Genomic DNA, 25,817 nt, shown 5'->3' on the forward strand with positions numbered 1-25,817 from the left:
TGTTTTCCTGACTTATATTTTACTGTGTATCAGTTGGTGATATTATTAAATATCCATGTCTTATATCAGATATTTGGATATGCAGAAACAAATAGAAGTTGCCTTAAAATTTGGTACAGTAGCTTAATGAAAATTTTAACAATTCTTCCCCTTTATTCTTTGCCATGATTTCTGAGTATAGCACAACAATCCAAGAAATAGTTATAAAAAATTAGGAAATAAAGTTGCCATGCAATTGTCATTGGCAAAGAAAAAACAAACATGGCTAAGGCCATAAGTGGCTTAGGAATTACAAATGTATAATTGCTTCATTCATGACTTTTAGCTCTGCATTTAGAAAGAAATTTCAGCACAGTTTAAGGTAGGGGCTCTTCAGCCAACATCAAAGTCCGTGACATACAAAAGATTTTGAAACTCTCTTATCTCTTTATGCAAGACATTCAGAAAGGTTGAATAGCAACTAATACATGCTTTTAAAAAAAGCGTAAGCAAAAAAAAAAAAAAGGCTTAATATTATGCTTTACAGAGAGTAACAGCAACACAGGCCTTATAAGCAACTAATGATTTATTTGCTGAAATTTGCTAAAGAAGTAAACCCAGTGATATGGCCAGAGAGAAGTTACCCTTCCATGACACCTGATGAAAGACACTACCACCTTTCTGTGGAAATGAAAGCTGAAATGCACATAAAATTTCAGAGATTTTTTTTTTTTTTTTTTTGAGATGGGGTCTCGCTCTGCCACCCAGGCGGGAATGCAGTGGTGCAATCTCGGTTCAGTGTAACCTCCACCGCCCAGGTTCACGCAAGTCTCCTGCCTCAGCCTCCTGAATAGCTGAGACTACAGGCACCCACCACTATACCTGGCTTATTTTTTTTTTTTTTTTTTGTATTTTTAGTAGAGACAGGGTTTCACTATGTTGGCCAGGCTGGTCATGAATGCCTGACCTCAAGTGATCCACCCACCTTGGCCTTTCAAAGTGCTGGGATTACAGCCATGAGCCACTGCACCCAGCTGATTTTTGTCATCTTAAAGTCCAGGTGCATTACTTCATTGCTATATGTTTGAATTCAGTGTTTAAGAGGACATTACAGATGGATATGTTGCATGGTTGTTGTTAAGTTTAGATGTTGCAGATGTTACATCTTAATATATAATTTGTACTCATGATCATCACGATTATTAGTTCTGCTTTCCTCCTTTACACTACATTTTCCAGAGTTCATAGGTTTATCACTACATCCCCAGACAATAAAGTTTTACGTAGAAATGTGGACGTACCTGACAGAATTTTCTTCCATTGAGATAGTCATTCAGACTAGTGGGAGAGAAGATAATCTGACACCTTTATCTTCATTCCAAACAGAGGGTTCTCTTCCCTCTGGACACCAGATTACTTACTAAATTACTCAAAAGCCCTAGGCACTATATTTAACAGGTTGATAAGATTTGGTTATAAAGCATTGGTTTGAATTTAGGCCAAGTGCTGTGTTTTGTATATAAGAAAGTGCTTGGTTCCCAATGGTACCATTTTTTTTCAAATGGTACCACTGGCTTTCAGAGTGATTGGGATATTCATGTGTGTGTGGCTAATCTAGCTAACATCGACCCACTATCATTAGTAGCCTTGACTATAACCAGATAGACAGGGAGTAAGAAGACACAGAGGACCCTGTGCTAAGCTTTGTTGTCACACGTGATGTCTGAAACAAATGACCAAATTGCTGTTCCTTCTCTGATTGGATGTGACACACAGGCTCACATAGTTGAAGGGAAATGCCTAAAGGCATTGCTCATTTCCCTCTGCTTTTCCCTACTCCTACATATACAGAGAGAAAGAGAGAAAGAGAGAGGACAGAGACCAAGAGTTTGCCCATGAGTACACACAGTACTCTCTGGCATGGGGAAATCAATATCCTTACTCTTCCCCAGGCTACAGACCTTCCCATTCCCCCCAATTGAGTATGGGAGGCAGAAGTGAAACTTGTTTTTATTTTATTCACATCTACTTAATGATTGATAGTCTTAACATAAATGCTCTTCCCCAAAAATGACTTACAGATGAACTCCAGTAACCCAAAAAATGTGTTCAGACACGGTTTTACAGCATTGGCTTGTCTGTAGATTCGATGTCTGAGCCACTCACCATCTTCTCAAACAAGATGACCTGACAAGAAAAGAAAGATTGATAGTGGGAAAGGTGAAACGTATTTAGTACAGGATGAAACAGACACTGCAACTCACATTGATCTGAAAGTTTATGAGATCTCAAGGCAGAGATTAGAGTGACACACCTCATTGTCTTCTGGATGAAGCCAGGCTCCAGGAAGGTACAGTGTTTTCTGAGGCCCAATATTCCAATATCGCCCAAGGTTACGTCCATTGATGAACACGAATCCATAATTCCAGTTCTGAAAGGAATGGTGGCTTGAGATGCAGAAATAGGTTCACATTAGCAAGGTAAAACCTAAGGCACTTGGGGAGTGAGACCAAGACTGAGACACTTCATGGCACTCAAAGGGAGGTGAGTTTAGAGTGGGATGTGATCTGGAACTCCTACCTTGCTGTCTAGGAACGAAAGAGAAAAACATAAATAGAACTAACCCTTTAATGGTAAGGCTGCTGTTGCTTCTGTTATGTGATATATAATGTTATATATTTTAAAGAGCAGATCTTCTACTTCTAGAAATAAATACTAGGTAATACTGATGAACACCACTGCTGACAGCAGTTATTAATATAAAAGCTGCACATTTTTTAAAAATCTACTTGCAATGTAATGAAGAATTACAGAACCAAGATCTAGAAGAAGAAAATGGAAAGACAAGAGACATCCAGGCAGTTTTTCCACTAGAGGCACTTGCTTATTCTGGGATATAACAAAAAGGTCTAGTGTGTAAAATTGGACTCCCTGAAATACTCAAAATTAAAGGCCAAATTTGCTGAAGTGGATTTCAAATAAAGTAGTTATGTGCTATGTATAAGAGAATCATCAAAAACATAAGGTATTGAAAAAATAAAAGAAAAACAATGGATAAATATATGTAAATCCTAACCAAAAGGAAGTTGCTATAGTTCTGTTAATATTCAGAAAAATAATGCTTTAAGGCAAGAAGCATTATTAGAGATAAACAGGAACATTTCATGACGGTAAAAGTCTTAATTTACCATAAATCTACATATAACATACATAAGGAAAATAAAAGCATAGATTCAAAACATATCAGTGAAATTGACAGAATAATAAACAGAAATAATTTTACAACCATAGTGGGAAATTTTATACAATCTTTCAATAGTCAATAGGCAAAGCAAATAAAAATAAAGATATAAAACATTGGAAAAAGATGATTAACAAAATTGAATGAATTGTCATAACAGAACATTGATTTAACATCTACAGTATACACACATTCTTTCAGGTATACCTCAGAATATTTGCAAGCTGGACCGTGTGTCTTCACATAATCTTCTCAGACTATAATGCAGTTAAGCAAGAAATTGATAAAAAGATAACTGTAAAATGTCCAAATTCTTGGAAATTAAGAAAAGCACTTCTAAATAATCCATAAGTCAAATGAGAAATGACAAAGGAAGTTGGAAATATTATAATTCATTGATGATGACAATAAAATACATAGAAAGTTATAGGGTCTAAGACTATCAGCAGATTTTTCAGCAGAAACCTTGCAGGCTAGCATGGAATGGACCAATATATTTAAAATGCTGAAAGCAAAACAACTGGCAACCAAGGATACTACATCCAGCAAAATTGTCTTTCAAAAATGAAGAAGACTTAAAGACTTTCAGACAAAAACTGAGGGAGTTCATCACCACTAGACCTGCCTTACAAGTCTGCCTTACAAGACTCAGGAAGTTTGGCCCTAACCTGCAGGAAAATTTGCTGGCCTTCTCTTTTTTTGCCTGCCAGCTCCTTACAAAAACAAAAAATGCTAAAGGAATTCCTTCAACTTGAAAAGAAAGGTCCTTCAACATTACCAAGAATGCACAAAAAATATAAACTTATTGGTAAAGATCATCAAGTTTCTCCCCAGCAACAACATGGTCCCCAGAGTGGTCTGCAGCTTTCGAACAGTACTGCCAGGATGTCCAGCACCTCAGGTTGACTACTACCTGCCAAATTAGCACCTTCAGCCTACACTACTTCCCTTAATATGGGAAGAAACACAGCCCTACTATAGCAAAGTTCTGGTCCCAGGGAAGCTTCTCAATGTCCCCGAAAACATGGAAGTTGTCATTATGTGCAAGTCCTTGTGAAACATGTGACCTTCAACAATCCACACAGCCTATGAAGGAAAAGTGACATTCCAAATTAAAATTTAGAGGTGAAAGAGGAAGAATATGTATTTCATAATTCCTGGCAGACTCAAGAAGATTGGCCCTAACCTGCAGGATAATTTGCAGACCATCTCTTTTGTTGGGCTTAATTTGCCTGCCAGCTCCTTACAAAATCATCCTTAAGATATTCTAAAATACCAATACTGAAGTCAATTTGATACCTTCAGAGGACCACCTACACGTGAAGTGTTGACCGTTAGTATCAGCTGTTTCTTATGAAACATTTATTATTTTTTAGATAGAATCTGTAGTTATGATTGAAACGTTAGGCTAACATGGCAACCCTAAAGCAGCAGCTATCCAACTAATAAGACCCTAAAATGATTCATCTCTTTCTATATAGACATCACTTGTCTCACTACAACTTATTTTTTCTGTATTTCAATATGAACCATTACCCATATCATAGAAAGTATAATACAAAAATTCATGATGCACTGATATGAAATATGGCTTATAATTACACACATTCTGAATTCTTACAGAATGTAATTCCTAAGTCATGAAAATCAAATATATTAAATTTATTCTTATTCTACGTAAAAAAAAAAAAAAAGAAAAAGAATGGGATTCATTTCCAGTGTAAGCAAATCCATAAAGATAATAAAAAGATTGCGGTTGCTGGGGGGTAGGAGGTACGGAAAATGGGGAAATCATTGCCAAATGTTACAGGGTTTCCTTTAGGATAATGAAAATGCATTTGAACTGCAGATAGTGGCCTCACAGCATTGTGAAGGCACGAAATGCTACTTAATTGTTCACTTTAACAGAGTTAACATTATGTTATGCAATTTTACCTCAAAAAATCTTTTTAAAACTTACGGGACGCAACCAAATCCATGCTTAATTGATGATTCGTAACCTAAATTCATATAATTAAAAAGAATAAAGACTAAAAATCCAGTATCTAAGTATCTGTGTCAAGACATTATAAAAATAAAGCAAATTACTCCTAAACTAAGAAATTGAATAAACAAAATAATAAAGATAATGACAGAAATTAAAGAATCAGAAAAGAAATACATATATAGTAAGAGTCATAGCCAAACACTGCACTTTGAAAGATTAATAGAATTGATAGTGTTCTGGTCAGAATTATCAAGAAAAAACAGTGCATCAATATCCTATAATAAATGACAAGGGGAATGCTACTACCGATGATCTAGACATCAAAAACAAACATTTTAAAGGCAACATATTTAAAAATTTAGATTAAGTGGTAAAATTTCCAGAAAAATATATTTTCTCAAAGCTCACTTTAAAACAAAACATAAATAGTATTTTAAGCTTTCAGTAATTGAATCCACACTTACAAACTTTCTCAAAAAGAAAATGCCAGCTCTGAAAGCCTTCACCAATGAACTCCATTAAATGTTTGGGGGTTTTTGGGGTTTTTTTGAGATGGAGTCTTGCTCTGTAGCCCAAGCTGGAATGCAGTGGTGTAATCTCGGTTCACGGCAATCTCTGCCTCTCGGGTCCCGGTTCAAGCCATTCTCTTGCCTCAGCCTCTGGAGTAGCTGGGATTACAGGCACGCGCCACCATGCCTAGCTAATTTTTGTATTTTTAGTAGAGATGGGGTTTCACCATGTTGGCCAGGCTGGTCTTGAACTCCTGACCTAGTAATCCACCCGCCTCGGCCTCCCAAAGTGCTAGAATTACAGGTGTGAGCCACCGTGCCTGGCCCATTAAATGTTTAAGAAGTAATACTTGTCTTACACAAATTTCCCCCCTAAATTCCTTTATGAGAGCCCTAAACCTTGGCAACAAAACCTGACAAAGATATCTCAGCCATGAACATAAATACAAAAAAGTCTTAATTATTCATCATAGACAAGCACTCGATATCATCTAAGTGTTCAGAAAAAGTAAAATGGTTAAATAAATTAGGGTGTATTTACTAAAGGAACCCATTACAACAGTGAAAATGAACAAGTCACTGCAGCATCAATAAATGACTGAACCTCACAATGTTGAACAAAAGAAGACATATGAAAAAGAATATTCCCTGTACGATTCCATTCACAAAAAGTCAAAATAGGGGACACTGGCCTGGAGTGTTAGAAGTCAAGGTAGCAGAGACCTTTGGAGAGAAAAGGGACAGCGGTTGGGAGGGGTGTTCACGGTATTTTTAAATTTCGGTGATAACTACATGGTGCTCATTTTGTGATCATTTGTTGATCTGTACATTCACATTTTATATGTTTATGTTATTTATATATATTTATACAGAAAAAAATATTCTAGGTAAAAACTAACCTACCAACTCACCCCCCCAACACACACAAAAGCAAGTTGCAGAATACAGTACGTGTCACAATTCTATTAGTGTAAAAATAATTGTGTATGTGTGTGTTCAGACAAAGGCATATATAAAAATGTACCACTGTTGGCAGTGTTGAGTTCTGAGAAGCAGAGGCGAATTGGAATGGGGTGGGTTGGGAATCTTCAGGCTTTGCTCTCTCCCTCTTGTTATTGTTTGAATTTGTAATTGTTTTGATGTGATATTCTCTAAGTAATGATAAGTTAGTTGGACTGATCAATGTTGGAAGGTTTGGCTGGAGGTGAGGAAAGAAGAGGAAAAGAAGAAAGGGAGTATTCCCCAGGAACACTGGCTTTGCTTCAGGACCCTAAAAATAAATCGGTGTTTGAAACACCAGGGCAGCAGAGGGTGCCACCTACCAGCAGGCTCAGGAAGGTGTCCTTAGGAGAAGGGCCAGCCCTCAAGGTCCCACGGTAGAAGGCGGGGCCCGGGTGGCTGTCTGGGACAGGCCTCCAGGTGGCGGAGCGGAGCCTAAAAGGAAGGCCAAGCATGTGGGAGAGGAAGTCCCCTCCCCACCCAGTTCCCAGGACTGAACCCAGGTGGCCTGGGCCGGGCCTAGGAGTCTGTTTCAATGAGCTAGAGCAGACTAGACACGTTAAGATCGGAATCAGGTCGCTTGCTCCAGGACTCTAGTTCTGATGCTGAAGCACTCGACAGCCTGGAGTAAACCACTCAGTCTCTGTACCTTGGGCTCGTCACCCGCAGTGAGGAATGCGAAATCTCAGAGTTCCCTGATCACCGAAGTGTGCACTGGGGGCCGGCCGGAGCATACCTCTCAAAGAAGCTCATTTTCATCTCCAGGGAGTAGATGGTAAAACCCTCCAGGGAAGAGTTATTGATGCTCACAGACCCAGTTATTCCTGCAGATAGGAGGCAGGAAAGAGACTATGAGCCAGGACTGGGTATTCTCCAGCGTAGCGGACAAAGAAACGCAGATGTGTACGTGCCTTAGGACAGGGGCTCAGCCAGGAGGGCAAATGTTTGTCTGACCTGCCATGAGTACTGGAACTTTCCCTGAAACTCCCAAAAGGAGACTGGCCCTGCTCCAGAACAAGCCAGCACTGAACACCCTGGCTCCACCCTCTGGCCCTGGAGATCCAGGGAAGGCAAGACAAGCCTGAGGGGCAGACTTTGTATCTCTGCTCCCGGGGCCTGGGAAGCTCACAGCTGAGAGGCTGGTTTATCCCTCCCAACCCCAGCAAGCAGCCTGGGTCTTCGGGTCTGAGTAACTGAGGAGAGGCCACAGCCAGAGCCCACCTTTCCGCTCATTCTGTATCTGCCATGAAAAATTGACTCGTCCTTGATTCTCCACCAGGATCCTCAGGTATCTGCAGACCTGCTGGGACAGGCCAGTTTATGGAGACCAAGCAGCTATGGAGGGCACCTACCCTACAACCCTTTTTTTTCTCTGAGTTCCATTTGGAGACACAAATGGGAGAAAAGGAAACTCCAGAGCCCAGCAGTCTTCCCTGTCACCTAAGGACCCCCTTGTGTTCCTATTCCATAGTCAATCTTCCCTTTCCCTTCTGCTGATCCTACTGGGAAAGGCAGAGAGACTCAGCTATGCCTCTAGCCAACTCTAAAGGCACAGAAACCCAACCAGGGGCTGAGGACCGACCAGTCAGGGCTTAGTGAGGAAATCCCCCTCCCACTGCGGCATGCACGTGGTAGCTTCTGACGGGTCAGGGCCTAGGAGGCACTTAGGCTTCCAGCCCTGCACACCTCCTGCTACAGCTCCAGGTGAGGAGCAGGACCAACAGCAGGGGTGGAGAAGGGAGGCTGACTGTCTCATGACCAGGCTCTGTCTGCATTTGAGGGCGGTGGAGGGCGTCACCTGGCCTCTCAAATTACATACCCTGAGTTCAGGAATGTGCAGGTTCTGGTTATTCTCATTAAGAATCCCTATCATTGTCTCATCCAAAAACACCTGCAAAAGAAGAGCCAGCATCAGACTGCGACGCCCACCTGAAGAAAGGGAGAAGAGAGGCTGAGATTCTGGCAGCAGGAGGTCAGTATGAAGGCAGGGGCCAGCTGTGGTGCTCACAGATGGCCCCAAGAGATTCTCAGTGGTGCTAAAGCAGAAACCAAGTCTATTTGGCCTGACTTTTTATTCCCAATGCCTCCCATATAGTAGGTCATCAGAGAGCAACATGTGTCCTCAATCAACCACCCTGCCCAACAGCATGGGGAGGTGACGCATTTTGCTTCCCACACAGATAGCCTGCTCGCCCTACCTGTGCCATGTCGCGAGCGTGGGCACAGAGGCGGCCTCCGGAGCAGATGGACTTCTCATATAGGACAAGCCCGTAGGACTGGCCGCTCCCATTGTTTATGGGAAGGTTCTCCATGTTGACGGGCTGATGTGACCTGACTGGCTATGAGGAGAAATGGCAGGAGCAGAAGCCCAAGGGCTGAGCAGTCAGGATCCTCCTTCCTAAGACCCTGTCATGTGATGTGGTCCCACCTAATGGTCCCCAAGGGTTCTTTGAATGGGAAATGATAAAATACATGACATGTGATAATGTCTGTGCTTATGTCTCCACTGCTCAGGAAACTCAGGGGATTGAAGGGCATGGTGACACGGGAGCAATCGCTATAATCCTAAGAACTGATTAACAGAGGAAATAGCTGGGGCACAGGGGCTCACGCCTGTAATCCCAGCACTTTGCGAGGCCGAGGCAGGTGCATCACTTGAGGCCAGGAGTTCGAAATCAGTCTGGGCAACGTAGTGAGACCCCACATCTACAAAAAAGTTAAAAGTTTAGCTGGGCGTGTTGGTGTCCTCCCGTAATCCTAGCTACTCAAGAGGCTGAGGTGGGAGGATTGCTTGAGCCCAGGAGTTCAAGGCTGCAGTGAGCCACGATTGTGCCACTACATTCCAGCCAGAGCAACAGAGCAAGACCCTGTCTCAAGAAAAAAAGAGTAAATAAACTCTATTCTAAAATTGCTGAAGTCTAGCAATGAACTATGCGCCAAGAAAATGTTTATTTCATTAAATTAAATTGAGTTACATTAAATAAATTTAGTTTTTTTAGTGTACCAGTCACCACCTTTTCTCTAAAATAATGATAGCAGAGGTGAAACCAATGTGAATTCAAGGGCTACTGTTTCCGTTCCAAACAGCTTTCACCTGTCCTCAAAATAGGACAGGAAGGCTGATGGGAACGGACGAGCAGCAACCCAGGAAGTTCAGGCCCAGCTGCTGGCAAAGCATGGGCAGAAGCTGGTCTCCAGATCCCAGCCCGGTGGCTTTTCCTACGTGGATTCCACAAGGACCACAAAGTGCAAACAGCAGCATCCCCAGATAGGTTCGGCTGAGCAGGGACCCAGGATCCTCTGACATCCTGCCACCCTCCCAGGGACCCAGGATCCTCCAACATCCTGCCCCACTCCCAGGGACCCAGGATCCTCCGACATCCTGCCCCACTCCCAGGGACCCAGGATCCTCCAACATCCTGCCCCACTCCCAGGGACCCAGGATCCTCACGACATCCTGCCCCCCTCCCAGGGACCCAGGAACCTCTGACATCCTGCCCCCTTCCCAGGGACCCAGAATTTTCTGACATTCTCCCGCCCCTACCCTGCACACTGACTCCAAGGTCAAACCCCTCATGGTCCACCCAGAAGGAGCTGGTGGCTTTTGTCCCACAGTTCTAAATTTGAATGAAATGCAGATGATTTGTTTTCCCACTTCCCAATATAAAGTTTCCTGAAGGAATCCCCTACCCCATCTCTCCAATGGCCACTGCTCCTCCTGTGGCCAATGAGCACTCACCTCATTTAAGTAGGCTAGGGCATCCCACAGCGGGAGGAACAGCGAGGGCCTCACGGGGGGATATGCAGCCTTGGGAGTAAGTTTGGGTACTTGGGGCAGGGGAATTGCTGCAATGAAGATGGGGCACAGGGCAAAAAGTGCCTGAGATGACCACTGCCTTCTCTAAGCCCCCTCCCCTGTGCCTATCCAGCATGGCTTTTGCTTTTGTATTGGGGGTTACTATGTCATCCATGGTACTAAGAGCTTTACAAAGGGTAACTTAATCTTCACAGTCATCACAGGAGACCAGGGCTACTACCTTTATGTTTCAGTGAAGAAACTGAAGCTTAAAATGCTTAGAAACCCTTATTTTTAAAAAAACACACAGATTTTAAGCAGGAAACCCAGGGTTGGAAGTTAAAGTTTCCCTTATTCTCAGGAGCTCAGTTAAACTCCTGCCCACAAGGGAGACCCTTGCCATCCTCACTCTTCCACAGAACAGAGACTCCTTACAAGGAGGGTTGGCCCATAAGGTAAACGGGTGCTGAGTACCTGAGAAAGATCCAAAGAGTTTTTGAAGCTTGAAATATTTTTCTGTGTAATCGCCAGCCTCCGTGAGCACAGCATCATAGTCTGCAAGACACCAGGGCCAGTAACGGGCCATGTAGTCTCCACAGCAGGCCCTGTTTCAGCAGCGCTGACAGGATACAGCCAGGGCCACTGAGAGTGAGAGAGAAGGAAGACACCTTCCATCCCACGTGGCAGTGTAATGCCAACCTAGACATCTTCCATCCCACGTGGGAGTGTAACGCCAACCTAGACACGTTCCATCCCACGTGGGTGTGTAATGCCAACCTAGACACCCTCCATCCCATGTGACAGTGTAACGCCAACCTAGGCACCTTCCGTCTCACATGGGAGTACAACGCCAACCTAGACACATTCTGTCCCATGTGGGAGTGTAAAGCCAACCTAGACACATTCTGTCCCACGTGGGAGTGTAAGACCAACCTAGACACCCTTCATCCCACGTGGGAGTGTAACGCCAACCTAGACACCTTCCGTCCACGTGGCAGTGTAACACCAACCTAGACAAATTCCGTCCCACATGGGAGTGTAACGCCAACCTAGACACCCTCCGTCCCACATGGGAGTGTAACGCCAACCTAGACACCCTCCATCCCACATGGGAGTGTAATGCCAACCTAGACACATTCCATCCCACATGGGAGTGTAACGCCAACCTAGACATGTTCTGTCCCACGTGGGAGTGTAACGCCAACCTAGACACATTCCATCCCACATGGGAGTGTAACGCCAACCTAGACGCGTTCTGTCCCATGTGGGTGTGTAAAGTTAACATAGACACATTCCATCCCACATGGCTGTGTAACACCAATCTAGACATGCTCCAGCCCACATGGGTGTGTAACACCAAGTTAGACACGTTCCGTCCCACGTGAGTGTGTAATGCCAATCTAGGGACATTCCCCACAACTCGTCCTAAGGCCTCTGTGACACTGGGCTTGCCCCCATTTCACTTTCTAATGCAAACTTGTTCAACCGGGCCACGGGCAGCCCAGGACGGCTTTGAATGCAGCCCAACACAGATTCATAAACTTTCTTAAACCATTTTGCAATTTTTTTTTTTTTTAGCTCATCAGCTATCATTAGTGTTAGTGTATTTTATGTATGGCCCAAGACAGTTTTTACTCTTCTTCCAATGTGGCCCAAGGAAGCCAAAAAGCTGGACACCCCTGCAGTGGATACTCTTTTCTTTGCTCAGTCTGTATTGCCCGGCTGTGCCGATCTGTGTCTTTACAGCAGTCACCGTTTTTACCCCGCCTATCTTCAGAGGTTCAAGCCAACAGGGCAGTGTGTGAGATGCATGAAGCCGAGCTCTAAGTTGCAGAAAGCCCTCTCTACCGCCATGACAGCTTGTTGGGTCATTATGAACATACAGAAGAAAGGAAAATAGAAAAATCCTCAGTACTCAGCATAGATTATAGGTCAAGAGCCCAGTGATGCCAGAACAGGCTGCCAGAGCCTCTTCTGTAAAGCCCCAGCACCACCCATGCTGGGGGGGCTACTGCACCAGCAGACACTTGCCATAGCTGGTAACCACGCCAGCGTGCTTCCCGTAGTTTGTGGCCCCATTCAGGAAACCGAAGTTGGTTCCACCATGGAACATATACACATTGAAGGAGATCTCATATTTGATGAATTCAGATACAGTATGTTCAATCTCTGCAGATGGGGGAGATGAGAACGCAAGAGAATGTTAAAAATCAAGAGGAGACAAAAGTCTCTAGCAAACTCTTACCATTTCCAACCCACCCCACAATCAGTTACAGTAATTTCTTGCTTCGCAACTGTCTATACGTTCTTGGAAATGGAGACTTTAAGTGAAATGATATCTAACAAAATCGAATTTTTTCTCAATTTTATCATGACACAATGTTGAAGGAAACAATATTATGTGAGGATGTGCAGTGCATCATTTTGTTTAAAGTTTCCAATAACCTACTGACAACGTTAGACCTACTGCAAATGTTTTATCATTCAACCTCTACAAAGATTGCAACAAAGAAATGGGTGGAATTGGCCAGAACTACTGTAGGACACCGAATCCTGTCAATCCCAAGAGATCTGTGAACTTTTTTTCCAAAGTATTGACATAACTTGACTCTAAACTATACCTATTAATTAAGAGCCTAAGAACTCTCATGTCACTTAACTATCTAATTTGAATTTTTTGAAATTATCCATATAATTAGTATAGCCTCGTTACTACCTTCCAGTATCTTGTTTCTGGGAACACTGGCTTGGAAACACTACAGGGGTCCACAGTGGCTGCTCTTCATCTTTGGCCACAGAAACGTCTATTTTGTACCACGTTTTAATAGGTACAATCATCTCTCCACTGGCCACAGTGGGAAGAAGATTAAAAGTCATTTAGAGTGGGAGTCAAGTCTGGCTGTGCTCTTTACTGTTTGTACGACCTTGGAAAACCTATTTTCTTTCTCAGTGCTACTGCTTCCTGATCTATGAAATGAGCATATTCATTCTGACGATATCGTGACACTGCTGAGAACATTCATTGATGAGGTAGTATTTGTGGAAACATGGCACAGTGCCAGCCACACAAGAGACCAGAAAACTGTTATCGTTGCTAGCACTATTGCTGCTGTTATCGGGGGTGATAGTGGCACTTGGACTTTTTTTCTGTTTTTAGCCCAAAACAGGCTTTTCCCAGTCCCTACTTATTTTTCAATGTTTTTCTATACTTCGGATACAAGTGGGCTTGTTTTCATAATACAGCTAGTGCTCGACTTATGGCCACGATTGTTCCGACAGACCAGTTGTAACACGATTTGGTCATAAGTTGAGTAGGCTATATGCACGCGAAGATGGTAGTGCTGCCGGAAGCTGGTCCGCACTGTCGTATGCCCAGCTGGGCAACGTTTGCGCTGCCAGACGCGGAGCAGTCGTGGCTAGTGATTGTGGTCGTAAAGTCGAATGGTCGTAAGTTTTATAGGTGGTAAGTCGATCGATACCTGTAGTACTTTCCAAACATCTTCTGTAGACACATACAGCTGTTAAGTAAATGACTGCCAGGTATTGCTCTAAGTGGCAGCTCTTAATCCTTGCACCAGCCCCATGAGGTCAGTTTTATGATAATCCTCAAGTTTGGATGAGGTCCCTGAGACTTAAAACGAAGGAAACCTGCCTGAGGTCCCATGGCTAGCACTGCAGAGCTGGGATTCAAACCTCATCTCTTTGGCTGCAGGATCCATGCTCTTGGCCATCGCTGCAAGTTGTCCCCTGATCATTGTTAGTGTTTAGTTGACAACACCATAGACAGGACCGACACACTGCTAGTGATGATTAATGCTCCACCTTCCTCAGAGAGGCTGCGCTGTCAGAGAACCTTCTGTGACCACCTAACCTTACCTGGGCAGGTCTCTCTTCTATCACTGCACCCTGTTTGTTTGCTTCAAAGTACCCGCCAAACACGGAACTATATACAAGTATTGATCGACTTACCACCTATGCAACTTACGACCATTCGACTTTACAACCACAATCACTAGCCAAGACTGCTCCGTGTCTGGCAGCGCAAACGTTGCCCAGCTGGGCGTACGACAGTGTGGACCAGCTTCCGGCAGCACTACCATCTCCGCATGCACCATTTCAACTGTACATATAGTCTACTCAACTTACGACCAAATCGTGTCATGACCGGCCCGCGGTCCCAACCATGGTCGTAAGTCGAGCACTGGCTGTACTGATGGCTTTGCTTTGTAATGACCTGTGGACCTCACTAACTTATACCCTCTGGGGGGTGGGAACCACGTAATTTCTATCCACCAGAGCATCCTCAGGGTCTGGCGGAGTGCTTGTATATAAAAGGTTACACGAATATCTATGACTGATCAGGTGAATCAATTAGCAGAGAACTATATGAATGAGTTCTCATGGGACCCTGGGCCATCTCTTCCTGGAGTCAAATGCTGCAAAACACTCACCCTTTGCATCTGTAACATGGTGCTTATCTCCCCATCTGTCGAACCAGCCGACCCAGTATTCCATAATTAGAATGGGTTTATCTCTCTAGAAACAAACAAAAGCAAATACTAAGTCTGACAAAAAAAGACAGAAAAGAAAAATCAGAAAACCTGAATACAATAGATGAGAACTTACAGAACTCATGCCTTTTCCCCATTCAGAGCTTTCCCTTTTTGATCCAGTATTTCTTCCCCACCCCCTGCCCATTACCCCTTGGCTATCATTCGCGGCTCTGGTTCCTCCACTCCTAAATGTCCATGGTCTCCAGACTCCATCTAGCTTCGCGTGCCTCCCCGCTATACCTGGAAAGCACGATCAGTAATTTCAACCTTGTCTCACCCATGGCTAGCGTCGAAAGTATGGGTTTTTGGATACACAAGGACCTGACTGCAATTCCTTATGTAGAAACTCAGATTTCACAGGCTTTCAGCCTGACACCTGCATTCCACTTCTAACCTAGCATTTTCAGGGCTGCTGAATCATGTAAGTTCTGTTTCCAAAAGGTGACACCTCCTCCACGCAGGCCTAGCTGTTGCTGTGCCATGGATTTTAAAATGAGAGACTGTGGCTGAGCTTCTCCTGGGTGATATGTCAGCCACTCAGCATGCATTCTCAGCTGCACTCCTGGAGTCCTCCGTCATACTGCTGCAATAAGATGGTCTCACTCTAAGCCCAAAGAGCTGTCAGCCTCAGACTTCTGTTAGCAGCTCCCTGGATTTGGATCATGATGTTTTCCAGATCCCATGTCTCCTTCCACCTTGACTTCATCTCTCATTTCCTGCATCCTTCAAACACCTCCATAGTGAAGATGAGTGGAAAACAAATATTCTGAGCCCTTAAATATCTGGCTATCAACACAATTAATATTTAGACTGGGTGTACAATTCTAAGTTAAAATTCATTTAGCCTCAAATTTTAAAGGCATATGCCATTGCTTCCCATTATCCAATATTTTACAGTCCTATGCCATTCTAATTATTTTTGCTTGGCATGTAAACCTGTGGTTTTTCTCTGTAAGATGTGAATTTCACAATGCAGGCCTTTTTCATCACTTACTATGTTTACCATTTGAGGTACACTTTTCATCTAGACATACAGGTCCTTCAGTTAAAGAAAATTCTTATGCTATTTGCAATTTCCTTTCCTCCCTGCTCTTTGTCCACTCTTTTTGCAACCCAGTATTAATAAGATGCTGAGTCTTCTACAGCGATCCTGTAAGACATTCATCTTGTCTCTTTTATGTTTTGTTGGCTTCTACTAATAGTAATATTAGGAAATTTTATCATCCCTACCTTTCAACTTCTATATTTAATTTTTAATTTCAAAGATTTGTTTTTTGTTCCCTAATTGTCTCTCTTACTTAACAGCCCACTCCTGTTCATGCATAATCTTATTCATAGCTTTATGCATATTAATAAGCCTTTTTACTACTCTATTCTGTTGCCTGAATTAACTGCATGTTCCCTGATTTCCATTTTCTTCTTTATTTGCAGTTTAATTATTTTCTCTTTGTGAAACTTTATTAAATAAATACAGATCCTTAATTTGCCATTTGTATGCAAGAGGAAAGACTGCCTTCTTGTGTTAAAATGGTGCTGTGGGCTTCATATTCTCCTCTTGGAAATCTTCAAAATCAAAATAAGGACTGAGAAATGCAAACACAAACAATGTCTTTCATGAATCTAAGAGACATCTGAAACTTCAAAATATAAATTAGGAGGAAGAAGTACAGAAGGATTGAAGGTCTATCAGGGGTTCAAAAAAACAGAGAAAGAATTCTCTTTGTTGAAGATTTTAGGAAAGGCTAACAGCACAAATTTCTCCCAAGTAAGAAGCTTACTCTATAGCACAATGCCAACCATTTGTTATCAGTTACAGAATAGGGTGCACAAGCTGGTGAAGGGAATACACTGTACATAATTCAATGCATGAGCAGCTTCGAATGACAAAATTATTGAAGAATCACAGATCAGGACTATAAGGAGAAAGAAGTTGCTGCTTGTGAGGCATCTGAGAGCAGTCCTGCAATCTGTACTAGCTCCTTGGGAGGATGGAGAAAACACAAAGGAAGATGGATAAAGGTAAGAATTCATCCCTGCCTACAGCAGTATGCCACTAAGATATATTGTTAGCACAGTCACGTGCGGTCAATCACAGCAAACTTCTCTTGAGTCTTTGAGCCAATGAGAACTCATCTCCATCAAAGATGACTGATAAAAAAGAAATTACTTTTAAAATTCTAATAGAATAGAATAGAAATCTACTTTTAAAATTCTAATTTTAAAAAAAGAGATTTTTCTTTTTTGTTAACAGGGTAAGAAATTAGAGGAGGAACACCAAAATCTTTCTATAGCGTAGGTCAAAATTGTGATCCAAAAATATTGTTATAAAGTTAAAAATCTCAGTGAAACAATTGCCTCTATAAATTGTGAGCATAAAAAGAGAAAACTAAAAGTCCTCAAGGAAGACATGGTAGGAAAATATAAGGAACTAAAATATGACCTGGCAAAGGTTTTTTTAAGGCAGATAAAATAGAAAATATTAAGTCCAAACTGGAAGCAGGTAAAAGGAAAATAAACATGAAAAGAAGAGGAGTGAAAAGTGATCACAGTTAAAATGAATACAGAGTAGAAAGAATGAGAAAAAAATGGATGCAGGAGATGTGAAAGTAAGACAGAAGAACTTTGCATTGCACATAACTTCTGTCCCTAAAGAAAATAAACCAAATAAAAATTTTTAAAACATATTTAAAGATATAATCAAAGACCTACATTTCCAACAATCATGATCTATGTTATTTGGACCAACCCTCTCACTGAGGATTTTTACAAAGTTAAATAAACTATAATATCACCATGGATACAGCTGAAAAGAGAATCAGTGTATAGGAAGATAAATCAAAAGAAAGTACCCAAATAGCAGCATAAGGAGACAAAAGTATACAAACTAAAAAGATATACAGCACATTTGAGAAGGTCTAATGAATTTAGCTGAAATCCCAGGAAGAGAGGAGTGAGACAACAGAGTAGCAGCAATATTTGAGGAACTATTAGCTGGGAATACATACATTCTAGAAGCCCAACAAACTAGAATAATAATAAATAAAAAGATATTCACAAAGTGACATAGTTAAACTACAGAAAACCAAAAACAAAACAAAAAATTATTAGTAGCAAAGGAGAAAAAAAGGCCTAACAGAAGACCTCTCAAAAACAGCAGTGAAGTTAGCAGACTGCATGCTGAAACAAAGCCACTGCCACATTAGAATTCAGAACCAGTAAGAGACTGAAGCTAAAAACAGAGTCTACCATAAGCAGACATCACTAAAGGCTATACTTCAGCAGAAGAAAATTGATCCTGAGTAGAATCTCCAGATTATGAAAAATAATAAATAGCAAAAAGATAAATATTATGCTAAAACCAAATGAATATTGATTGTCTGAAACAAATATATAATATTTTTAGAGTTCTAAAAAGATGGAAAGCAAATACAAGAAAATAACAGAAGATGCATCAGACGGAGTGGCCAGAGTCACAGTGCTCTGAGACACTTGTACAATCCAGACAGAGAGCAGAACTTTAGACTGTGCAGGATTCAGTACTTACACTAAAATTTCAAGGATGACTTTTAAAAGATAAAAACAGACCCTATAACTCCACACTGATATAGGAAAAAAACAGAAATTGATTTTTTTAAATAGTCAAATCCATGAAAATAAGCCAAGATTATAAAGAAAAAGAAAAGGAACATTGAAAAGTAGGCACATAATCAGATAGCAGGTTTAAATTCAGTCTAGCAAGAATTATGTGAAATGGAATGACTGAGGGCTCCAAATAAAAGTTTCATCATATCAGACTAAAATAAAAATATTCAACTAATTTCTAATCTCTAATAGGAGAGATGTCTAAAGAAAAATGTAGAATTACAGCAAGATTAAAAACCAAATTAAGATATAGAAAATGACACACCATTCAAATATTAAACAGATCTGGCATGGCAATATCAGTGACAGACAAAAAGGACCTTTAGACAAAAAGCAATACTGCACGCAAACAAGATGACTCCCTAGTGATAAAATTTCATGTCCATGAAGATAAAGCAAGTCCTAATTTACATAGCCTCAAAATACATCAAGCAAACTTTGATAAATTTGCAAAGTACAGGTAAAATATTAAGGACTACTGGTAGAAATATGCAAATCTGCAATTATGATAGGAAATATTAGCACATCTCTTTCAGTGACCAATATTACCAGCCAAAAAAATCAATTGGAAATAGAAAAATAGAATAACACAATAAATAAAATTGACATAGAACTTAAACAGAATACTGCACCCAGTATCACAAAATACATTAATCACAAGCACACAGGGCATTTACCAAAATTGACCATTGATAGAACATAAATAAAAACAAAATTAAATATAAAAAATAAAGAATAATACCTAAAAATTGAAAACAAACTTAAATGAATCTAACTCTACAGCAAGTTGATAAAACAATGACATAAAACAAAGAAATTATTCCATGTAACCTTAGTACACAGAATTTTGACTACACATTTTCTGTGTGATATACCTTAAAGATAAAAACCACAGAAATCTTAAAGATCATTAGATTTTCTTAATTTCAGTAATATTATCAGTGTTGTTATTTCAAACCTATTATAAATATATCATAAAATTAAGTGAATAATAAAACTGTGAATATTGTTACCAACTTTGATGTCCAGAGTCAGAGAAAAAATAAAAATATAAATCAGAAAAGTTAACATAAGTTCTATAATTTTAAATTTGTATTTTTAAAAAAATGAATGAAACCACAATTTTCTTCTCTTCTAAAACATACCAATATCCTGGCCCAACACACTGAAAATTCTTAGAAATAACAGCAATTTAATAGTAAGCACAGCTTGTATTCTACAGAAACAACAGGGTTCTTAGGAGAATCACTATTTCTGGATTGAGGATTGGAAATGTATCAGGTGAGTCTGCAACATTGTACTTGGCTGGAAACCAAGTGAACTATGAAAGACTGATGGGGTCATGTCAGAGGGAAGAGGAGACAGTGGCAGGTGCTTCCAGCAGGCCAACAAGAAGCTAGTTTAGGCTTCAACAACATAATGATTACAAGTGATAAAAAGGCATTAGACATATTAAAAAGTCATGAATTAATAATAAAAGAAAACAATTTACAAAAGTTTGAAAAGGTACAGAGTATGTTTTCAGACTTCAATGAAATAAAGAAAAAAATATAGAAACTCCACACGTCTGAAAATTGAATACACATAGGCAAGAGAAACAATCATAGTGAATATTTGAACTAGTCTGAATTGCAATATATCAAATATACCAAATATAAAACTCATGAACTAATAAGAAATCTATACCCTGAAATGTTCATAATAAAACATACAGATAAAATGTGAAGGCTAATTATCCACCTCAAGAAATTAGAAAAGCAAAATAAACCAAAAAATAGTAAAATAAATAAAGGAAATATAAACCTAAGAGTAGAAGCAATGTAACTGAAATTAATTTGCAATAGAGACAATTTAAAAAGAAAAATTAGTTCTTTGAAAAGAACTGACATGCTTCTGATGAGACTGATAAGACAGAGTAAAAATAGATAACTAAGATTAGAAATGAAAAGGAAAGACCAGCACAAATGATACGGCCATTAAAACCAAGCAGATAGTGTACATAATTATATGCCATTATATTTGAGTTTGGGTGAAATGAACATATTCCTAGAAAAACTGTAACAACTACATTTACTCAGAAGGAAATAAACTTCTGAGTACAGCTCAGAGATAGAGCAGTGGGAAAAACGTAAATCCTATCACCATAGCAAGGACAAAGCTTGAAAAGCTGCAGGTTCATGGTTTCTTGGGTCCATCAGAGAACCTAGGTCACAGAGCAATCAAACAACCTAAAATCCATGGAAAACCTGATGCCTGCAGGAAGAAGCTGGACCCAAGCACCTGCTTACCTATGGCTAGATCATCTAATATAATACAAATAGATCATATTAAATAAGTGCTAAAGACAGTGTGGGCCAGCATGAGAGTATAAAGTCAAGGGAGCCGAGACTGCTTACACCCTCATGCTGACTTTCACTCCCTAAATCTACCAGCTGTTCTGATGGGATATTGGGGAGAATCCTGGGCCAGTCTTTGCCATGGGCTGAATTGTGTCCCCAGCCAAATTCACATGAAGGCTGTACCACAGAATGTGACTGTACTTGGAGACAGGAACTTTAAAGAGGTAGTTAGGTAAAAATGAGGCTGTTAGTGTGAATCTTAATCTTATCTCACTGGTGTTCTAAAAAGAAGAGGAAATTTTGACACACCAGGGTCTCATGTTCATGGCAGAAAGACCACATGAGGACACATTGAGGAGGTGGCCATCTGCAAGCCAAGGAGAAGCCTGTGGACACCTCGATTAAAATGTGGTCAGTAGGATGGGCCCTAATCCAATATAAGAAGTATCCTTATAAGAGGAGGAGATTAGGGCGCAGACACACACAGAGAAGAGACCATGTAAGGACCCAGGGAGGAGAAGACAGCCATCCAACAAGCCAAGGAGGGAGACCTCAGAAGAAACCTACCCTGCCAGCACCTTGATTTCAGACATCTAGCCTCCAGAATGTGAGAAAAGAAATGTCTGCTGCTTAAGCCACATGGTCTATGGTCCTTTGTCACGGCAACTAGCAAAGTAACACAGCTTCCTTTCTGGTGCTGGCTGAGGGGAGGGAGCCACCACCGCTGCCAGACCTTCTCCCAGCCCATCTTCCCTAGGGAACAAAAGTCCTAACCAGTTGAGAAACAGCACAGAAGCTGTCACTTCAGGGCAGCTTAATTGCATCTGAAAAAACGGGTGGGGGATGCACTACCCTTAGGAAAGAAGGCATATATGCTAGGATCAGATCTGCCGCTAGAAGAAGAGCAGGAGCAGGAGCACCTGCAAGGGTCACACCCCTCAGGCCCAGAGATAGCATCTACTGACAATAAGGCATAATCAGAACATCAGGGAAAGCCTTTCTCCCTCACCTGCAGGCTAACCAAGCTGGAGAAAATATAACACATGCTATATAGCTGAGAGAGCTGCAAGCAACAGATTCTCTGTGGGGCACTCAGGTGACACTCAGAGGGGAATGCAGGTGCAGAGAAAACAACCTCTGCCAAACCAGCACTTGCTGTAGACACAAGATACCACCAGGAACATTTGAAGCCCATGATGCACAGAGGATAACACAGCAACAACAAACTCATAACCAGCCCAACTCCAGATGCGATGAATACAAAATTCCACATGGTCTAGCAGAAGGAAAGGCATGCTGATCTCTAAGACAATATCTATGTCCTATACATGATGTGCAGTTTTCAATAAAAAATAAAATAAAAAATTATGAGACACACAAAAAGGCAAAAAAAGAACACACTTGGAAGAGATAAAGCAATAGCGATATCAGAAACAGACTCAGATAAGACACGGATATCACAACAATCACACAAGAAATTCAAAATAACTATGATTAATATGTTTAAGGCTACCATGGATAAGGTAGACAGCATGCAAGATCAGATAGGTAATTTTGGCTGAAAGATGAAAACTATTAGAAAGAAGCAAATGGAAACACTAGAAATCAAAAACATAGCAAAAGAAATGAAGAATTGCTTCAATAGATTCATCACTAAACTCAACAGGTATGCAGAATGAATCAATGAACTTAAAGATAGGTCAATAGAAATTAACCAAACTGAAAAGTAAAGAGAAAAAACAACAGTGGGGAAGAAAACAGCATCCAAGGGTTGTGAGACCATACAAAATGATCTAACATACAGGCAATTTGAATTGCAGAAGGTGAGAGAACAGACAGAGAAAATATCTAAATAAGTGATGGCTCAGAATTCTACAAAATTAATGGCCTAGTCTTGGATTCCTAGGATGAGTCTCACTTGAATGTAATTATATTAGTCCGTTTTCATGCTGCTGATAAAGACATACATGAGACTGGGAAGAAAGAGGTTTAATTGGACTTACAGTTCCACATGGCTGGGGAGGCCTCAGAATCATGGCAGGAGGTAAAAGGCACTTATTACATGGCAGTAGCAAGGGAAAATAAGATCTCATGAAACTTATTTACTATGACGAGAATAGCAGGGGAAAGACCGGCCCTCATGATTCAATTACCTCCCCTTGGGTCTCTCCCACAACACATGGGAATTCTTGGAGACACAATTCAAGTAGAGAGTTGGGTGGGGACACAGTCAAACCATATCAGTAATGTATTATCATTTTACATATTGCTGGGTTCAATTTGTTCATCTTCTGTTGAGAATTTTTGTTTCCATGTTCATAAGGAAAATTGGTCTTTGGTTTTCTTGTCTTTAGTTGTTTTTATTTGATTTTGGAATTAGGACAATGCTAACCTCATAAAGTGAGTTTAGAAGTATTCTCTCCTATTCTATTTTCTGGAACATATTATGTAGAATTATTATCATCCCTTACTTAATATTTGGTAAACTTCACCAAACCACAGATCCAAGCAGGACAAATTTTAAGAAACAAACCACATCTAGGCATATTACACTCAAACTTCTGAAAATTAAAGACAAACAAAATTTGAAAGGTAGCCAGGGGAAAAAAGATAGCGAAAATAAAAGACAAGGATTAATACAGACTTCTTATCAGAAACCAGGGAAGTAAAAACAATAATGAAGTGACGTCTGTAGAGTGGGCAATTAGGAAGATACTATTGTACAATTCTAATATTAGATACATTTTAGTATGTTTTAGGTTAATTTTTAAATGTGTATTTTAAATTCCAGGTCAACAGTTACAATTTTTTAAACTGACATAAGTAGTAAGTCTACAGCACAGATAAAATGGAATCAAAAAATTATCCATTCACTCAGCAAAAGGAGTAAAAAGAACAAGAAAGAGACAAAGTACAAAAAAGAAAAGAATTTGCCAAAAAGTAAATTTTACTCAAACCACATCAATAACTACTTTCAATGTGAATAATCTACCCACCTTATCTTAAAATACAAAAACTGCCAAACTGAATTTTTTAAAGCAATGTGTAAATATATGTCTACAAGAAATCCATTTTAAATGCAGACTTTAAGGTATATAAAAAGAAAAAGGATAAATAAAGATATGCCATGCAAATACTAATTAAAAGAAAGCTAAAGTTGCTATATTTACATCAAAATAGAATTCAGAACAAGGAAGAGGGACATTATGTAATGATACAGTGGCCAATCTTCCAACAAAATATCATAATCCTAAATGTGAATGCATCTCAAAACAGAGACAAAAACTAGTAGGCCTAAAGGAAAAATAAACAATCTATGATTATATTTAGAGATGTCAACATTCTGCTCATAATAATTGGTGGAATGAGTGAGCAGAAAATCAGTAAAGATGGTGATTACTTGGCCAATATCATCCATTAGCTTGACCTGATGGGAATTTATAAACAAATGTAAACTACACATTATTCTCAAATGTACATGGAACATTCACCAAGAATAACCATATTATGATCCATGAAACAAACCTTAACAAATGTAAAAGAACAGAAATTATACAAGTATGTTCTAGGGCCTTAACAGTATTAAACTAGAAATCAATTATAGAATGATAACTGGAAAATCCTCCAAGGTTCAAAAATGAAACAGTACACTCCCAACTGAGAGTTATTTGATGCATAGAATAAAGTCTCAGGGGAAATTTTTAAAAATATTTTGATGTTTTGAACTCAATGAAAACACAGTCCATCAAAATTGGTGGGATACAGCAAAACTAGTGCATACAGAGAAATGTATAGCATAAATGCTTAGATGAAGAGAAGTCCCAACTCAGTAAGCTTAATTTCCAACAGAAAGAAGCAAGAGAAAGAACAAATGCAATCCGAAGGCAGCAGAAGGGAGAAAACGCTAAAGATCAGAGCAGAAACCAAGGGAGTTGAAGACACAAAAGTAACAGAGAAACAAAATTAAGCTGAAGGCTAATTCTCTACAAAGATCAATAAAAATGATAAATTTCTAGCCACACGAACCAAAATAAATACACAAAGTTAGCAATATTAGGACTGAAAAAACAGCCATCACTAATGACAACAAACACAGTAGGGGTTTAACAAGGGATTATCACAAACGACTCTACGCCCATGAACTCAAAAATGTAGATTGAATAGAATAGAACGAGTAGACTAGATCCTTGAAAGACATAAACTGTTAAAACTCACTCAGGAAGGAATAACTTTAATTTTCCTGTATTAATTAGAGAAATAGAACTGCAAGTTACAATTCTTCTAAAAAGGAAAGCTTTAAAGGAAAAAGGTCCAGATAGTTCCAGTGGTGAATTCCCAAGCATTAAGTCACAATTCTACACAAGCTGTTCCAGAGAATAGAAAAGGAGGCATATTTCCAAGTTCATTTTATTAGGCCAGCGTTATCCTAATTCTAAACCCAAACAAATACCTTTTAAGAAAACAAAACCAAAGACCAATGTCCCTCATGAACATGGAAGCAAAAATTCTCAACAAAAATAGGAATAAGCCGAATCTGGCAAAATAGAAAATGATGATATTTCACAATCAGATGAGATTCATTTCGGGAACGCAGGACTGGTTCAACATGCACAGTCACGGGATTAACATACTAACGCAGGACCGCCTTTGGATTTCACTGTGACTCTACATACATGACAGCCAAGCACAGTCCAACCAGCTATCAAAGAAAATGAAGCAGTGAGTCATGCTACAACATGCATCAATGAACCTCAAAAAAACACCACACTGTG

At 40.1% G+C, this 25,817-nt stretch overlaps 1 protein-coding gene and 1 long non-coding RNA gene across 7 annotated transcripts in view; both read right to left on the reverse strand.

Annotated features, from left to right (window-relative positions):
- Positions 1-2,009: 2,009 nt before the first annotated feature.
- GLB1L3 (galactosidase beta 1 like 3) overlaps positions 2,010-25,817 on the reverse strand; it is a 49,945-nt gene continuing 26,137 nt past the window's right edge. For 4 of the 6 annotated variants that reach the window (XM_032284908.1, XM_032284906.1, XM_032284905.1 and 1 more), the window contains 11 exons: positions 14,963-15,047; positions 12,543-12,680; positions 10,986-11,066; positions 10,455-10,561; positions 8,914-9,054; positions 8,535-8,606; positions 7,937-8,015; positions 7,452-7,539; positions 7,039-7,150; positions 2,294-2,410; positions 2,010-2,166 (listed from right to left, as the gene is read on the reverse strand). In XM_032284908.1, coding sequence (XP_032140799.1) covers positions 2,101-2,166; positions 2,294-2,410; positions 7,039-7,150; positions 7,452-7,539; positions 7,937-8,015; positions 8,535-8,606; positions 8,914-9,054; positions 10,455-10,561; positions 10,986-11,066; positions 12,543-12,680; positions 14,963-15,047 — 1,086 coding nt within the window. In that variant the 3' untranslated portion in view covers positions 2,010-2,100. Of the gene's footprint in view, positions 2,167-2,293; positions 2,427-7,038; positions 7,151-7,451; positions 7,540-7,936; positions 8,016-8,534; positions 8,607-8,913; positions 9,055-10,454; positions 10,562-10,985; positions 11,067-12,542; positions 12,681-14,962; positions 15,048-25,817 lie in introns of all 6 variants that reach the window. The other 2 variants (XR_004270780.1, XM_032284909.1) reach the window with 2 other exon arrangements.
- Positions 2,433-5,655, reverse strand: LOC116556007. The gene is made up of 3 exons (XR_004270781.1): positions 5,099-5,655; positions 4,162-4,163; positions 2,433-2,717 (listed from the first exon to the last, which is right to left on the reverse strand). It is a non-coding gene; the product is annotated as an uncharacterized LOC116556007 (long non-coding RNA).

Source organism: Sapajus apella, unplaced genomic scaffold, assembly GCF_009761245.1.
Source record: "Sapajus apella isolate SASKATOON/1434 unplaced genomic scaffold, GSC_monkey_1.0 scaffold16, whole genome shotgun sequence".
NCBI lineage: Eukaryota > Metazoa > Chordata > Mammalia > Primates > Cebidae > Sapajus > Sapajus apella.